This window comes from Trichomycterus rosablanca, chromosome 1 (genome assembly GCF_030014385.1).
Source record: "Trichomycterus rosablanca isolate fTriRos1 chromosome 1, fTriRos1.hap1, whole genome shotgun sequence".
Taxonomy (NCBI): Eukaryota; Metazoa; Chordata; class Actinopteri; order Siluriformes; family Trichomycteridae; genus Trichomycterus; species Trichomycterus rosablanca.
Genome location: NC_085988.1, coordinates 53,888,245 through 53,900,423, shown reverse-complemented (window position 1 = coordinate 53,900,423; position 12,179 = coordinate 53,888,245). Strand labels below are relative to the sequence as shown.

General features: G+C 38.4%; 1 protein-coding gene across 9 annotated transcripts in view; it reads left to right on the top strand.

Annotated features, from left to right (window-relative positions):
- plekha5 (pleckstrin homology domain containing, family A member 5) overlaps nt 1-12,179 on the top strand; it is a 146,633-nt gene that overhangs the window by 105,609 nt on the left and 28,845 nt on the right. For 8 of the 9 annotated variants that reach the window (XM_062994627.1, XM_062994626.1, XM_062994625.1 and 5 more), the window contains exons 8-11: nt 2,239-2,339; nt 4,040-4,155; nt 4,841-5,758; nt 6,898-7,348. In XM_062994627.1, the coding sequence (XP_062850697.1) occupies nt 2,239-2,339; nt 4,040-4,155; nt 4,841-5,758; nt 6,898-7,348 (1,586 nt within the window). Of the gene's footprint in view, nt 1-2,238; nt 2,340-2,662; nt 2,719-4,008; nt 4,156-4,840; nt 5,759-6,897; nt 7,349-12,179 lie in introns of those variants that run through there. The other variant, XM_062994628.1, reaches the window with a different exon arrangement.

Sequence of the window (12,179 nt, the reverse complement as noted above, 5' to 3'; positions counted from 1 at the left end):
AAGTGTTATACATATGTCAGTATACAAACTAGCCTGACATGTCTGACATAAAAGTGGCATTTAAGCCTTTAAGTAAGCCTGGCAAACTAAGAAAATTTAGACTTAACTGTAAACTTAACTGTCATCCAAGTAATTGTAAATAAAATTCTGTTTTCCCCATGGCCTTTATACCGTTTTTAATCATAAATATTATAAACAATGTAATTATACACCGATCAGCCATAACATTAAAACCACCTCCTTGTTTCTACACTTACTGTCCATTTTATCAGCTCCACTTACCATATAGAAGCACTTTGTAGTTCTACAATTACTGACTGTAGTCCATCTGTTTTTCTGCATGCTTTGTTAGCCCCCTTTCATGCTGTTCTTCAATGGTCAGGACTCTCCCAGGACCATCACAGAGCAGGTATTATTTGGGTGGTGGATCATTCTTAGCACTACAGTGACACTGACATGGTGGTGGTGTGTTAGTGTGTGTTGTGCTGGTATGAGTGGATAAGACACAGCAGCGCTGCTGGAGCTTTTAAACATCTCACTATCCCTGCTGGACTGAGAATAGTCCACCAACCAAAAGTATATTCAGCCAACAGCGCCCCGTGGGCAGTGTCCTGACCACTGATGAAGGTCTAGAAGATGACCAACTCAAACAGCAGCAATAGATGAGCGATTGTCTCTGACTTTACATCTACAAGGTGAATCAACTAGGTAGAAGTGTCTAATAGAGTGGACAGTGAGTGGACACAGTATTCTAAAACTCCATCAGCACTGCTGTGTCTGATCCACTCATACCAGCACAACACACACTAACACACCAACACCATGTCAGTGTCACTGCAGTGCTGAGAATCATCCACCACCTAAATAATGCCTGCTCTGTGGTGGTCCTGTGGGGGTCCTGACCACTGAAGAACAGGGTGAAAGCAGGCTAAAAAAAGTATGTAGAAAAACAGATGGACTACAGTCAGTAATTGTAGAACTACAAGGTGCTTCTATATGGTAAGTAGAGCTGTTAAAATGGACAGTGTGTGTAGAAACAAGGAGGTGGTTTTAATGTTATGGCTGATCAGTGTATATTGGAACTATATTTCATTTTACATTGTTGTCAATGAAAAATAGGTAGAATAATCAAAAAGCTCAATTCTCATTATTAGTGCTTTTAAGCAGCTCTCTAGAGCAATCAAGCAGCACTTTTATGCCAAGACCTGAGAGGTTAACAAGTGTTTATTGCATGATTAGGGATGGAGTGTAGGATTTTTAAGGTGTGCGAGACGTGCTCTGGCTGCTAATGCTGCACACACTGGCATGCAAAATACTTTTCTTTCCCTCCTATTCCACCTCTTCCACCTACTGAATTGCCACTTTCTTGCTGTTACATTTTTATTGGTATTGGTATTTTGTTTATCCCCTTCTCGTAAAGAAGGGTGTGACTAATTCAGAATATCGATTAAACTGAATGAAATCAGTTTGGCAGTAGCGCATGGCAGTAGGTAGGGTGTGGCAGTAGCTCCACGCAGTTTTCTTCTGTTGAATTATAATACAATCATGCTGGAATGAAGAACCTCCTGTGTTTGACTGTGGAAAATTGCTAAATTAAAAGTTACCACATTAGGCCTTTGAGAACTTTACCAAGTTGTCAAATACATACTTTTCTAAAATCATTTAAATGTAGATTAGGAAAACACCAAACTTTAAATACCAAATAGTACCAAATAAGATTTGTTTTTTTGCTGGTTGGGATCACATTTTATTAATATATACAAATTTCACTACTACTTTTTGTTTATATTGATTTTTTTTCCTACATTCTTCTTATCCTATTGGTGCTGTAACAGTGTATTTAGAATATATTCAGACCCCTTTACTTTAAACAGATAGAATTGCCATTTTTACCCATCAGTCAACACTTAATCACCCCTAATGTAAACCATGAAAATGAATATTCAAAATATATTAAGAAAGACATAAACTGACATCTCTTATTCACAAAAGTGTTCACGCCATTGCTGTGGCACTTAATAACATTGGAATGGAAGAAACTTGACACAATCTTAAACCTTCTTTGCTGTACTGCCAAATTGGGCATTTTTTTTATTTCACAATAAATGGATTTCCAGTTGTAGTAGTTGTATTGAAAGTTACAGTGTAGAATTTGTAAATAGATCCTTTAATAACATGACTTTGTTGCTGTACATAGTTCCGATAGTTTTCTAATGTATTTTATTTTATGCTTCCCAGATGAAAAGGAAGAAGGAATCCTTGGAAGCATCCTTTTACCCAGTTTTCATGTCTCAATGTTGTCTGTGGATGATCACATTAGCAAGAAATATGCCTTCAAGGTCTGAGTCTGTAATTCATCTTTTATTTACTGTCTCAAATAATTATGACATTATTTAAAATATGCCTGAGTTAGAATACTATTACTATTGTTTGAGTAATAATCTTGTCAGCTAGTCAACACTATTAATAACAATATATTTTTTTATGTGGGCTCTGAGAACACAACATAACTTATAAAGAAACATTGTTGATATAGTATTTGTACTACTGTGGTTATAACCAAAAATTACTTTTGTAATTTTGGTAGCAGTTATTTAATCTATTAATTCTGTGTCAACTAGATTTAACATATTTTTTACCCTGTTGCATGTTGTTTTGGCTTCCGTTTTCTGAGACTGTAAAAACTGGACCAGTTCTCTGAGAGAAGATGGTATTATGGTGAGTAATTCTGCAATTCTGCACATTGTAACTACCAAATATCATGTTAAATCTGTTATCTTAGATTATTTATTGATGTATAATTGCAGTTTTACAAAATCAAAAGAATTATATACCCTAATTAAAAATGATTTAAAAGAGGGTCCTTTCTGTGCGGAGTTTGTATGTTCTCCCCGTGTCTGCGTGGGTTTCTTCCCACAGTCCAAAAACATGCAGCAGGTTAATTGGTGACACTGAATTGCCCTATAGGTGAATGGGTGTGTGTATGTGTGTTTATGTGTGTCTGCCCTGCAATGGACTGGCGCCCCGTCCAGGGTGTTACTGTGTGCCTTGCGCCTATTGAAAAGCTGGAATACGCTCCAGCACCCCCCCATGACCCTAATTGGATAAGCGGTTAAGAAAGTGAGTGAGTGAGATTATTTAATTGCCGCTCCCTTATTTTAAGATAAAATAATATGCTGTTCAGAAGAAAATTACAGAGCACAATCTAAGCTACAAATGTCTGTCTATTAGCAAGCATAAAACTTGGTATATTTTAAACATAAGATTGGTATTTTACAAAAGTTTTGGTATTTTACCATCTACTACATGTAATATTATTTTGATCCCCAGATGGGGCGGTCCGGGTCTTTCTGTGTGGAGTTTGCATGTTCTCCCCGTGTCTGTGTGGGTTTCCTCCGGGAGCTCCGGTTTCCTCCCACAGTCCAAAGACGTGCAAGTGAGATGAATTGGAGATACAAAATTGTCCATGACTGTGTTTGACATTAAACTTGTAAACTGATGAATCTTTTGTAACGGGTAACTACCATTTCTGTCATGAATGTAACCAAAGTGTAAAACATGACGTTAAAATCCTAATAAACAAACAAACAAGCATGTAATATTATCAAAACAATAAATCAACAACAAATAAATCTCTAGGAAAGGCCTGGAACCACTGTTGAATATGCCCTTTGACCTCAAAAGACCTTTAAGCACAGAAGAGAAAAGAGAAATTACACAAAGAGAAAACCATACATCAGTTCTATGCAGAAATGCTGCTGAGTTCTCTAGACCCAAGCCAATCTCAAATGGACCCAAAGACATTGGAAATATGTGCTGGGTAGATTCACCTTTACATATTAGCTTGTTGCTTCTAACTTTGAATTATTTGTTAATTAACTCATAATTATTAAACTTGTATGCTTCTCAGCGTCACGCAGCACATTCGTAAGTGACTTTAAATCATGTCATTTAAAGTCAGTTGTGTTAAAACTAAATTTTCTTCTTTTTTTTCTTTTTCTCTTTCAGGTCATTGTTTTACTTGTCTTTGTTTGGGCAGGCCACACACCCAAACATGAGGTCATACTACTTTAGCACAGATACGGCTAAAGAGATGGAGTCTTGGATGAAAGTGATGACAGATGCTGCACTGGTTCAGACTGAGCCAATCAAAAGGTATAAGATGCTTATTAAATGAGTGTTTAGTAAATGAGTGATACACACTCATATATCTGATGACAGTATATGAATCATATATGAATGTTACACACTGTCTGTATTTATTTATGTACAAATTATGTACAATTGGACAGGGACATATTTATCACTGTGTTACATCATTTTCCTTCTAACAGCGTTAAAGTGTATAGTGCATATATTGTCCTCTTTTAAACTTTTAAAAAGTCTCATTAATAGGAAAGGTGATGGAACACCGGGGTAAACATGCCTCTATCACAACTTTTTTGGAGTGTGTTGCAATCATCAAATTTGAAATGTGTTTCTTTGTACAAAATACAATAAAGCTGATCTGTGAAAACATTAGAAATCATCTCTTTTTATTTTATTAGTTAAATAAAGACAGAAGAGAATTAACAAATCACAGATTCTTTTTAGTGCATTTTACAAAACATCTGAACTTTATACATAAGGTTAATTTAATTCATATCTGATCATCAGGTTATTAGAAATAAAGTGTATATGCGTATTGTATTGTCTTACAGCAAAAAATAAACAAAGCATAGATTGTGAAATGTTCAGAGCATTTTCTTGTAATACATTTATACTATAAGACATTCTTTCTCAGTTCTATTGGTTGTGCATTTTTGACATCTCAGTTTTTCCCATTTTTTTTATTGATCAGAATGGAGAAGATCAAGGTAGACCCACACAGTTCTTTGGAGATAAACAACATGAATCACTGGGGTCTGACTCAGCCTGAGATCCGAAACAATGAGAGGAATCGAGAGAACCTTCACATTGAGGACAAGAAGCAAAAGCAGTTAGAGAAACAGCCCAAGATCCATAGAGAGAAAGAAAGAAATGCAATTCAGGATGACCCACTACAAAAAGAAGGCAGAAAGTATGCTTATGAGAACGATGGACAAAACTATGCTCCTCAGAAGGATGGAGATAAATACATGCCTCAGAAAGAACTGGAAAAGTTTTGTGTAAAAAACAATACAAATAATTACACTTCACAGAAAAATCATGAACAGTTTAACCTCTCAAACAACGAAGATCAATATTTGCAGCACGATGAGCAAAGATACACTCTTAAGAAAAATGCCGCCCTGCACAAAGAGCTGGAAAGCAAGATACAGGCTTTGCAGAAAGACTGTGAAAAATATCTGCAAAAAGATGAAAGACGATCGACGCAGGATGTTATGCTGAAAGAAACGGAGAAGCCAAGGCTTCATCGAGAAGGAGACAAGTATGGCTTTCAGAAGGATGGGAGCATGGCGCCTTCACTCACCAAAAGCAACAGCATCAAGCTGCAGCCTGTACACACAGCTGCCATTGCTGCCACTGTTTCGTCTTCCTGGCAGCAGCAGCAACAGAGCAGAGCTGGCTCAGCTCATTATAAAGCACCTGAAGTGAATGGCTCCGGAGAGGAGCGGAGTCCAGAGGAAATGGATAATGCTGATCAACAGAGGGCATCACTTCAGAGTCAGGAGCCTGCAGATCCTCAGAAGGGCCTAAGTAGGACCAATTCTATGCAGCAGCTTGAGCAGTGGGTTAGGACACACCGCACACGGGTCCAGGATGAGGATACTAGGAGGTATAGTACCCTCTTCCTTTTGTGCTCTCTCTTTGATATAAGTTGTCCAATGCACAACACTAGCTTAAACTAGCTTGTCAGAGGTTTTAGAATAATTACTATAATTTCATTCACCCGGTACTGGTGCATGTGTAGATGTAGCACTAGCAGCACTAACTTAGCTATAACTGAATTATTCATTATTATACCATGAATTATGGCTCGCCGCTTGGGTGGCTCAACAGTAAAATATGCTAGCCCACTACTGCTGAGATCAGTTTAAATCTTAGCAGTGCAATTGGGTAATCGCAAAATTATTGTGCTGATTCTGATTTGTTATCATTTCCAGAGGCTTTGTACTGTAATCATCAAAAAAAAATTTAAAAACACCAAACATACATATGTAATGATGTTGATGGCTAACATGTTTTTCAGGAAATACAGGTAAAAACAATTACTGAATTTTAACACCTGTCCCAGCTACCTTGTTGTCACCATGGCCATTATATTCTTTATAAGTCTTTTATATTTCATAGCCCGAAAGTCATGCCACATAAAGTGTCTGTCACACTGCTGCTTCTTGCATAGAATGGCTTTATTTGTCATACATACATATACAGGTGTACAGTAAGAGGTTCTTTCTTCCCTTGTACTAGCTTGTTTGGAAGCTGGGGTCAGAACGCAGGGTCAGGCATTGTATGGCGCCACTGAAGATGAGAGGTTTAAGGACCTTGCTCAAGGACCCAACAGTGGCTGCATAGCAGAGCTGGGATTCGAACTCTCAACCTTTCAATTGACAGTCCAAAGCTCTACCCACTAGGCTAACACTGTCCCCCAAAATAGAATACAAAGGCCCAAATTTAGGTATGGTTGTCATACAGGTGGGAGTGTGAGCATTGGTCATTTAAAGGAGTGGTATCAGTGAAACCATAATTATCTGAATGTAAATACAAGTTGTGTAGTATTTAGGTTCATTTTTGGAGGGTATATAAAGTTACCCTGGGTTAGGAAGGTGCCATATGAGCTGATTTTCACATTCATATGTATAACTTTTTGACATTTTGTCATGTATTGACACTCCCAGTGTGAAAACAAAGTTTGCTAGATCATTTTGACTGCTTAATTATTATTATTTTTTTTTTTTACATCTTCTGTTTCAGCATTACCTTTTATCAGACACTGCCCAGAAACATGCCTAGCCATCGGACGCAAGTGGTGCCAAAGTATCCCGAGGGCTACAGGACGCTTCCACGTAACATGCTGCGGCCAGACAGCATCTCTAGCGTTGCAGGTTCAGTGTATGACTGTGCACTGCCGCCCACGGCAGCCGCAAAGAGGCGCTCTATGCGAGACGACACATTGTGGCAACTGTACGAGTGGCAACAGAGGCAGGCCTACAGCCGCATGGGCTACAGCACACTGCCCAGCCCCTCGACCATGAGCCAAATAGCTGAGTCCATTCCCTCGTCACCCTCTCACGGATCACTGGCCATGTACCATCCTGTCTCCCCCAACCAGCCCTACAACCCCAGCACCTGCTCGGAAGTTTCCTCACCTGTGTTCCGTGGAGATGTTAGCCTTGACCGACGCCACAGGGCACGTCTTACAAAGGTAGGAATTTATCAGAGCACAACTCCAGCACAAAAGTATTTACAGATTCAACTGTAATAACTGGTAGCTTATTGACCTTTCATGATTTGGTAAAAACAGTGAAAATCACAGATTTAAGTGAACAAATATTTGCCCCCACCTGCTTTCTTTTTTTTGCCACTTTATCACATTTTATGTTTTATGTTTTATGTTTTGTATCTTCCAACTAATTTTAATAGATGAAATAAAAAACACAACACAAGTAAACACAAAATACACATTTTAAATGATCATATCATTTATTGAAGATAAAGATTTATTCAAAACCTATATCACCCATGTGGTAAAGTAAATGTCCCCAGAAACCCAATAACAGGTTGTGCCACCCTTAGCAGAAACAACTGCAAACGTTTGCAGTAACTTGTGTCTTATATCTCTGTGGAGGATTTGGACCACTGTGGCCAACTCTTCTTTGAAATATTGTTTATTATTCAGCTTCACTGAAGGGTTTTCCATGCATGAACTGCCCATTTAAGGTCTTGCCACAACATCTCAAAGGGATTTAAGTCAGGATTTTTTTTATCAGTCCATAGAATATTATCCCAAAAGTCTTGGAGGTCATCTAGATGTTTTTTTGTCAATTGCAAGGCAAGGCTTTGTGTTCTTTTTGGTCAGCAGTGGTTTGCTCCTCTATGAATGCCAGTTTTGCCCGGTGTCTTTATCATTGTGGAATCGTGTACATCAACCTTAACTGAGGCCTGCTGTTCTTTAGAGGTTTACCTGGTTTATTTTGTGATTTTCTAAATGAGGTGTTGATGCAGTATTGGTAAAATTGAAATTGGACGGCCACTCCTGGGAAGATTTACCACTGTTCCAGGTTTTCTCCATTTGTGGATAATGATTTTCACTGTGGTTTGCTGGAGTCACAGAGCCTTAAAATGCCCTTGTAATCATTTCCAGTCTGGTAGATTTTAATTATTTGCATCTGTATTTGAATCTCTTTAGAACAGGACATCATGTGCTGCTTTTTGAGACATTCCAGTCTGCTTCACAGGTACTGCCAGACAGGTTCTATTTAAGTGTTGTTTAAATTAAAAAGGTCTGGCAGCTATCATGCCACTGTGTGGCTAGTAAATTTGAACCCACTTGTCAATTGAATTTGGTTAACTGGTTGATTTAGTAGCTAAGAGGGTAATTACTTTTTCCCACATAGGGCCAGGTAGGGTTGAACAGCCTTTTTCTTTTAATAAATGAAACCATCATTTAAAATGAGCATTTTGTGTTTTGTGTTTATCTTTGTTTTGTCTATCTTTGGTGACAAATACTTTTTCACTGCACTGTTGATGTGAACATGGGCATACACACAATTTCAGTGTTTGCTCTTTCAAGCTCTTTAGATCATGGTTCATAAGTGTCAAATTAATAGGGTCATATGTGTCATTTGTAACTCTTCCAAAATGGCATTTTTTTTTTATAATTTTTGATTATGCTTGTATAATGTAGCATATAAGATTTATACAACAGTTAATCTTTTGGATTAAACTGACAAGTGGCATATTAGGAACAGATATACAATTTAAGCAGTTAGCAACAAGTGCTTTTATTAGACCAGCCAGTGTAACAGTTATAAGTATTTGGCTTTTTATCCAAAGCAAATTACAATTGTAAGCAATTCCAATGCAAACACCTGATGGTTAGAGGCTTTGCTCAGGATCCCAAAAATGGCAACTTGGCAGTGGTGGGGCTTAAACCAGCAACTTTCTGATCACAAGTCTAGTCCCTTAACCAGTAAACTAAGATAAGAGATAAGATAAGATAATCCTTTATTAGTCCCACAATGGGGAAATTCACATTGTTGCAGCAGCAAAGGGATAGTACAGCACTCAGTACAAAAATAGACAATAAAAAATAAAAATAGTACAATGTATAACAATAATAATAAAAAGTCAGAAAAACTCTGAAAAATATTTACAAATAACTGCACGTGAGAATATTGCACATTGTAATAGTTACACATGGGGAAAAAATTGCACATTTTAATGAATAATAATTTAAAGTGTGTGTGTGATCTATCTGGAGCAGTGCTGGTTGTATAATCTAACAGCAGCAGGAAGGAAGGACCTGCGGTACCGCTTCTTCCCACATTTAGGGTGAAGCAGTCTATCACTGAAGGAGCTGCCCAGTGCTGCCAGAGTCTCATGCATGGGGTGGGAGTCATTCTCCAGCATGGATGCCAGCTTGGCTAACATCCCTCTGTCTCCCACCACCTGCACTGGGTCTAAGGGGCTCCCCAGGACAGAGCCGGCCCTCTTAATAAGTTTGTTCAGTCTCTTCCTGTCCGCTGTAGAGATGCTACTGCCCCAGCATACCACTCCGTAAAAGATGGCTGATGCCACCACTGTATCAAAGAAAGTCCTCAGGAGTGCCACCCGCACTCCAAATGACCTCAGTCTCCTGAGTAGGTAGAGTCTACTCTGACCTTTTTTATAAAGTGCGTTAGTGTTAACTGACCAGTCCAGTTTGTTGTTTAGATGAACACCCAGGTACTTATAAGAGTCCACTCTCTCAATGTCCATTCCCTGGATGTTCACCGGTGGCAAGGTGGATCTGCACCTGCGAAAATCCACCACCAGTTCTTTGGTCTTTCCCACGTTTAACTGGAGGTGATTCTGCAGACACCAGTCCACGAAGTCCTGAATCAGTCCTCTGTACTCGCTGTCCTCGTCATTGTTTATAAGTCCGACAATCGCTGAGTCATCAGAGAACTTCTGGAGGTGACAGTCCGGTGATCTGTACATGAAGTTAGCCGTGTACAGGGTGAAGAGGAATGGTGCCAAGACCGTTCCCTGAGGGGCCCCTGTGCTGCTGACCACCATATCAGACACACAGTCCCGTGCCCTCACATACTGTGGTCGGTTGCTGAGGTAGTCCAGTATCCAATTGGACAGGTGACTGTCCACTCCAACATGATCCAGTTTGTCCTTCAGGAGCCCCGGCTGTATTGTGTTAAAAGCACTGGAGAAATCGAAGAAGGTGATTCTCACAGTGCTCTTAGGTTTCTCCAGGTGAGAAAGAGCTCCGTGTAACAGATGGATGATGGATGGACTACCGCTGCTACTTATCATTGTAACTAATCTATAACACATCGCTCGATTTTACATAGCTTGTTGGCTTGAGGCGGCATTCTTGTTTTTATTTCTCTAGGTTAAAAAAGCTTTGTGAGAAATCTTCATGCAGCAAAGATGCAGCTTTAAGTACATGCTAATAAGCACAAGTAGCAATAAAGTATCAGCTGCTGTAAAACAGATTGTAAAACTGTCACAATTCTATTGCACGTGTACTCGTTTGATGCACTCTTTGGAATGAGTATGCAGATTGAGACACAGTATTATATGTTGTTAGCTTATATAATGTGACAGCATTGTATGTTGTTCATACCGTGGTTTAGATTCCTCTGCACCATGGTATGCAAGATTTCTAGTGTCACCTTGAAATAAAAAAGCTATGCCTATCAATACTATTTATTTATTGTATTTTTAAAATCCAGAAAAGATTGGCTGTTGGCTAATACAGTTTGCTGAAAGCCACCTGAAGATTCAGCATTTTTGTTTAAAGTCTAAACATGAGTGTCAAAATGTGAAATCACACCAGATACAGAAAGGTTTGATGTTTGGCTGAAGCTATGTGTAATTAAATGAATCCTATAAATTTTGGTCACCAGGACAGGTTTTCCTATACTGTATCAATGTAAGAAAATATTTTTATTTTAAAAAAAAATATTTTTAAGTTGTATTATTTAGATGCTGAGCAGGCACCTATTTGGTCAAAACTGCAAAACATTAAAAGCACTGACTAGAAATTGTGCTTTTCTTTTAATTTTTTGCCATATTTTAATATGGTACATGCTCAGGTGATGTAGGAGTCTTTTATGCTAGCCCACCATAGCTGAGATCTGGATTTCCAGGGAATTCTGTCCAGGGTATTTTGTTTTGCAACCTGCCACAACCCTGATCAGGATAAAGTGGTTGATAAAAATAAAATTAATTTATTATGTATAATTTTTTAACACCTACTTTATAGGTGCACAATGTAAGCATATACTTATTGAGTGTTATCTATCTGAATCTATGCAGAATGTAAATGGCCTCCCTTACCTATTTATTAATAATTTATCTATTAATTCAACAGTACCACCATTTGACCGCCCATAAGCAGATATGATTTGGATGGTGGACACAGTATTGACACAGTAGTTTTACTGACATGGTGGTGTTTGTTGCGCTGTATTATTGTATCATTATATTGTGGGTGGTTCTGGTATGAATGCATTGTGTTTGTGTGTATGTATCAGTGTAATGTTGTTAGACTTGTGTCAGTTGGTTCCTGACCACAGGACCGTCACTGCGCTGTCGGTTAAAGAATTTTGTTTGGCTAACAAGGTTCAGCCATTGGGGCATTTAAAAAAAGAACCCTGCTTTACTGCTGCACGTAATAGACTAGCACCATCTCTAGCACATTACACACGTATCAATAATTCATGTCACTACCACATCATTGTCACTAAACCTTGATTTAAATTAAACTGGTAAAATTTTAATAGAAAAAGTATAAAAGTATTGGTTTGTATGTATGTTTGTATGTTGTAGCTACTTTTTGCTTCCATCTTTGCCTCTAAATTCTGTCACACTCCAAACTTGGATAATTTCCTGGCACCTGCAGATAATTTACCAGGTTGCATTAATCACACATTTCCCATGAAAAAGAAGTTACACACTAGGTCTTAACTGACTTTAACTTTGCTCCTCTTTCTTTACTTTGTTGAATCACTATCTTATCCGGGTATATTCTGGCT